At 33.1% G+C, this 6,448-nt stretch overlaps 1 protein-coding gene across 1 annotated transcript in view; it reads left to right on the forward strand.

Moving 5' to 3' along the window:
- LOC111085381 (nephrin-like) overlaps nt 1–1,252 on the forward strand; it is an 83,250-nt gene extending 81,998 nt beyond the window's left edge. The window contains exon 13 of the mRNA XM_022383672.1: nt 923–1,252. Within this exon, the coding sequence (XP_022239380.1) occupies nt 923–970 (48 nt within the window). The 3' untranslated portion in view covers nt 971–1,252. The remainder of the gene's footprint in view (nt 1–922) is intronic.
- Nucleotides 1,253–6,448: the final 5,196 nt, after the last annotated feature.

Here is a 6,448-nt window from a genome sequence, read left to right on the forward strand (position 1 = left end):
GTTGATCTGACTGATTTTATAAGCTGTACTATTCCTATAGATCATTTTCCAAACGGTTCCGCTATGATTAGTGTCTGGCGAAAATCTTCAGCAGATATTTCCTTTGCAACATCTCAACCAACAATTGGTCCAGTTATCAACGCTATTCTCAAGTTTTGATCTACTCGACTTTCGGGATCTACACATCTACATGTGCCGATGTTTCCGTTTATCAACATTATATTTTAAGATCTGTGCAAGAACTCAGCTAACAGATGTTTACTCATATAAAAGCTATCATCAAGTTTTGTACACCAAAAATACTTTTCAAATAAAGGAACCATGAGCTTCAATTTAAATTTTCGAATAAAAAGAATTATGCGCTGTTCTACACTTATAAGATCTTAGTGATTATTTTATGCACATATTTGTTTTGAATTTCACGCAAAGCTGCACTAGGGATATCTGCGCTAGCCGTCCCTAAGTTAGTAGTGAAAGAGTAGAGGGAATGCAGCTAGTCATCACCACTCATCGCCAACTCTTTGGCTACTCTTTTACCGATGAATAGTGGGAGTAACCGTCACTTTATAACGCCCCTACGGCTGAAAGGGCGAGCATGTTTGGTGGGATGGAGATTCGAACCCGCGACACTCAGATTGAGAGTCGAGCACCCTAACCACCTGGCCATGCCAGGCCTCCCCGTGTCGGGAAGAATTCAAATAGCGTATTGTTTAGATTTGCACTAAGAAAACACAAGGAAACCAACACAATTTAGAACAATAAAACACGATATGTATCACAAAATATATTTAAATGCACCAATTTCTTAAAGATATCTGATACATTTAGTTTTTAATAATAACACTTTGATAAACTCTGAAGTACTGATATGGATATGTTATACGGTAAATATGTTACATCATAATTGTTATTTTCTCTGTAGGAACAGGAGTTATATAACGGAGAATTCCGAATCAGAACTCCAGTGTGATTGTAGATTTTCCAGAAAGGGCCCAAGAAAATGAAGATAAAAAGGGATTACCGACAGAATCATGGAAATTTTGCTAAACTTCATCATCAGTCCTTATCTGTTTTTCGTGTTTCATCTGTCATTGTTTCCAAGATTCTTCTGGTTGGGTCGTACTATAATCAGGCGAGTCGTTCTAGTCAGTGTTACTGTGCCTTCTCTCAGAATTCGGTATATTGTCTTAAATAATATGTTTAGTATTTCCAGATTTGTTTTCATAGTAAATTAAAAAGAAATGGTTTACAAAAGCGGAATATGTTTATAATTTAAATTATTGTATTTAAGCAATAATTTACTTTTATACCGAGTTTGGTAACATTAGTTTACATCAACTTTAAGAAGAAATATTTAACACATAAACAAATAAAAAAAAACACGTTACATTAAGATTTGTTGGAAAAATGTGTAGATCGTGTTGAGTTGTTATTGACATATTGTTGTGCATGCCTGAAAAATTTGCTTTGTTTATGTATATCTGATTACGTGATACTTTACGTGTAATAATATGGTTTCTTCTTTCTTCTCTGAAATAATATTGTTTGGATCGATCACGAATTTCTTCTCTTAATGGAAATGGGTATTGTAAGACTAAAAGACTAAGCACTTACAACACCATGTAAGTTGAGATAATAGCATTTAATTACAAACACGTGTTTACTTGTATATAAACACTGTGGATAATGGTCAAAATGCTTATATAAAATGAGCAGTGATCAAATTATCACGAAATAATAGCAACAGGATTTGTAAACAAATGTGTATCATGATTGTTGGATATATGGTTAAGATATTTTAAATAAAGTTCACTGTTTCAATCGTCAACTTTTTTGTCTTTTGTTTTTCAGATTGGGATTATGATTGTTGAATCATCTTTATTCCTTTACATTCCTCTATAATATTTTATAAATCATAGCTACAGAATTATTCAACTTTAATTATAATACATTCGTAGAATCGGAAAAAAAAACAATAAACTACAAAAAGCCATACAGCTACTGAATGCTATTTAAACAAATATCACAAATCAAGATATATTTCTTATATCATTTACGAAGAAAAATACTATCATATTTTTTTAAATTCACAATAAAATGTTTTCATTTGTTTGATGTCAATGTTTCTATTTTAAATTATTTACCCGCGTTTTATTTTCTGGGCTCGTATAGAACTATAACACATGTGAGTGTGAGAAAAAGGTTTTTAGCCATTTTTAATACAAATTAAGCTCTTGTAGGATTCAAACCCGTGTACCAAAAGAGCTAATAACAGAATTCACTCTCTGCTGCGATAACTATGGCTTAGCTTTTGCTTCTTTACGGAATAACATAATATACGTATACAGTTTTGATTAACTGTATAATGATCATGCAGATAGGGTAAACCAAATTCGTGTTTGGGCAAATTTACTTAAGCAAATACTAATAACACTTCATACTAGAATATATCAGACACGAACTACATTTGAGTAGACAACACTATCATAAAGTCCCGCATTATATAAAAGAAACTCATTCTCTTTTGGCTACTGCACGTTGTTCGAGTACATGCTAGCATATCCACCTGAGTAATCATGGGTCTTTCTGAGAGTGCATTCAAGAATGTTGCGGCATGGTAGAAAATTAAACTAAGAATAATTAATTACGAACGTTGTTGTTGTGCTCGATTGTGCACGCAATGCAAGCTATCTAACATCTCTTTTGCTAGTCCAGTGACAGCTTAATTAGAATAATGAAATTTTGGCAGCATTCAGGTTTCAGTTATTCACAGAGCATAAAAGTAAATATAATTTGCTGAATAATTATTCCTTTTATAACAAGTTCCTTTAAACGAATCGGCACACTTTTTTATCAGTAAGAAACTCACTTCTACAGTTTAATTAGCAATCTCGCTATTGAAGTGTTAAAAGATTCTATAAATCATCATTTTAAAGATATTTCACGAAAACGTATTGAAATAAGACTATGGTTTTAATAATGCGTATTGAAACACTAAGAAAATAAAAACGTGGATCAAAGTTATTTAAGTAAGGTAAATTGTCCTTTTACTTCATTCTCTTTCATGGTATTAAATCGATCTTCCTATAACATTGTTGAATTAATGTTAGTTATGGAATTCCTACTGCTTGTTGCCCTTTGGCAACTTGCCTATTAAAGAAAATTGCGGTCTTCCAGATATGGTCTCACGGTGTCTTAGAAGTAGTTACTGATAAAGGACTTTTTGTCAGTTAATTTTCTCTTCTGAGGAAGATGGCAGGGACGTTACTAGAGCAGTAGTGGATGCAGCTAGGGACGTGTCTCTGTGTAATTACATTCTAGAACATAATAGCAATGTTGTATTATTATTACTTTTTGAATAAAGAAATTAAAAAACTAATATGTAATGTATTTTGCTATTAAAGGCCAAGGAAAACGAAATTAAATTTCCTATTTTTGAGACACTACCAAAGTCTTGATTCAAAGAATGTGTACTGGTTTCTAAGTAATTTGAAAAAAAAACAAAAAAAACATGCATTTTAATTCGATAACATAACGCCCGCAAATAATACATCCAATAACTTGAGGGAAATTTGCAACTATCCAGACAAGGGTATATTGTTTTCCTGTTTACTTCATCATCATTAACTCACATTATGTGTTCTTAGGCGTTGAATGTATAGATCCGCAACGATCTCTTTAGTTGTTTGTTTGTTTCTTATTTTCTTCTCCTTGTTTCCTTGAATTCTTGAGTTGGCCCTCCCTTGCACGATCAGACATCGCTCTGCAGCTGGCTCTTCCACCCATGATAGTCACAAATCACCCTTTATTTGCACAGGGTTCTCTCTCTCTTCTCTTTTTAAGCTTTCATTTACATTACTGTGCAGACCTTATACCACGAGTGGAGCGAAGGGGAATTACTTAATTTTCGACCACCCCGGGTTTAAACTCCTAAGTTCCTAATAACTATAAAGGACATCACCTGTGTTAAACAACTTAGTATAATACACAAAAAATTCAAAACAAGTGTGAGAACTCATAACGTATGCTAGATACAATGTAATAAACATATGTGGTGTTTTACTATTTGGTTGTTATTTTATAATTTTTTTCTAAATATTTTAAAATGAAACACAATGATGTTGTGTTTTTACTTCCGCCTAAACATTAAAATAGCAGTACCATCTGTTTTAATATACTGAACAGGCTAAATTGCTTTTTTGGTCTAATTCGAGGCTTTTCGGTAATTTACACATTTTTTTAGATATTACAACATTAGAAAAAATCAATATTTAGGAGCGTTACGTTTGTTATTACACATTGTTGGAGAGTATATTTTGTGACAGAAATGAACGAATGACAGTTATGTTTTCAAAAGTGTTTAAAGACACTTTTTCTATTGTAAAATAAGTTTTTGAATCACCTTCTGACACTACAGTAATAAAACAAACGTGAGCAACACTATAGAAAGTTAGAGGTACATAAATACGAGTATATAACTAATTTCACCCACCCCTTTTGAGAAAGTGACCAATATTTAATAAAAAAAATATTTGGTTAACCCTATTTAGAACTTATTTGCTTACTCTGTTGCCTGTCATGACACTTTTGACATTCGTCCGTCAAGTGAGGCAACTGATAGATATTTTACTCAGTTAACAAGTTGGATATATGTATAACAATAGATTTGCGTCCGGTGTAGATATTACATTAACTTTATAGTTTCACTAACAGTTAGATATGTATCATTGAACAGAGAAATCCTTGTGAAGAATGGAACAGTTGTGTTCATATTAGGTGATATCTAACTAACAAGTTAAGCTAATTCATTTTGCCGCATATTCACTGCTGTATGTTTTAGTAGGGCTTTCAAGGTCATCTTTTTTATCTCTATTTATCTTTGCCGTCTGATCATCTTTTTCTTGGCACACTCATGTTTTCAATGTTGATTTAAGACTTCCTCCAAGCTGTCTTTAATGATGCTGATATGTCTCGAGGAAAAAGATTCTATTTTCGGTCTCTTGCATCTCCAAGTACATAAAGTTTCTAACTTTGATCGAGTTTTTCCATAACACCAAAATGGATTCGGAAGATAAAGATTTTAGTTTGTTTATACATTATTCACAGTCAGAAAATGAATTAATATCAGTTGCCTTAGTGAATTTACTGTTTTAGGTAGATGTTTGGAGCAATAAAATTGTCCTGCATTGTTGTTGCATTACTTTCAGTACTACGCTGTATATTTTCTTGGTTAGCTATTAAAATCCTTTTGAAAATTTTATATTGATTTCCTGTACTGCTTGATAAATTTAACTTCTATTTAGAAAATTTTCATCGTACTCTTAATTTTGTTCTTGTCACGTGTTAGTAACTAATCTATAGACGAGGTCTATAAGATTGGAATTGTGCCTTTATTCAGATTCTTTACTTGTTACCTCCGCCACCGAAGGTTATGTTTCATCCCTGTGTGTGTGTGTGTGTGTTTGTTTGTCAGTGGGATTTTTCTAAAACGGCTGAATGGATTTGGACGCAACTTTGTATACATTTGGAATGTGTCCAAACTTAGAAGTGACTAGTTTTTGGAGGATCAAGATCAAAGTTTAAGGTCACAGCAAGGTCACGAATACCCCAAAAAATCCCTATCTGTTAACATGGGGAGCAATTTTACACGGTATTTTTGCTCTGAAAACACCATCAAAAATGATCGGATTTTGATGAAACTTGGTGGATATATGTAGAATATTATTCCACATTATCCTACCAAAAATGGTCCGTGTTCGTTGATAATGTCGGACATACGGATACATTTTCGTATTTTTTTAGAGCCGAATATAATCAACGCCACGTGGCAAAGTTATACGCTCTACTTGCCCCTCTAGTTTGTATTGTTTTCACACTATCTCATAAACCTTAAAACTCAACCATAAAAATAAAACATTGCACATTTTTTGTTGTCTGACAATTCACATTTCACCTTCAGGCATTGTACAATTCATTGGAAGTGTTAACAACGAGTGTCATTGCATTCTGAATACCTGTGGAAGCTGAGGTTGTGAACCCCTGTTCCTTGGTTCGTTTAAGTCCCATGAACTACATTTATCCCGCTATGTGTGCATACCACTCACTGTTTTCGTCCCTGAGCTACACAACTGGTAACTCTTACTATCATGTTTTACTCAGAAAGAGAAGACACTACATGGTAGGATTGACTCTATGCATTGAGAAGACCGCTCTATTTACTTCTGACCCAGAATCATACAATCAGTTTTGGATAGACTTTTGTAGTATATAATATCACATCTTTCAACCACTATACTTCCAGTATCAGTAATCAGAGACAATCTTCAGATAACTGTGGGCTATCAACATCTTCATTAACTGCTTCAGTCTTTCTTCATATCCATCTCTTTTGTGCTAAATCTTTTGATTCTACAATATGTTGTTGTGTGTCGGATTATTTTACAAGCAT

This window comes from Limulus polyphemus, unplaced genomic scaffold (assembly GCF_000517525.1).
Source record: "Limulus polyphemus unplaced genomic scaffold, Limulus_polyphemus-2.1.2 Scaffold359, whole genome shotgun sequence".
NCBI classification, from domain to species: Eukaryota; Metazoa; Arthropoda; class Merostomata; order Xiphosura; family Limulidae; genus Limulus; species Limulus polyphemus.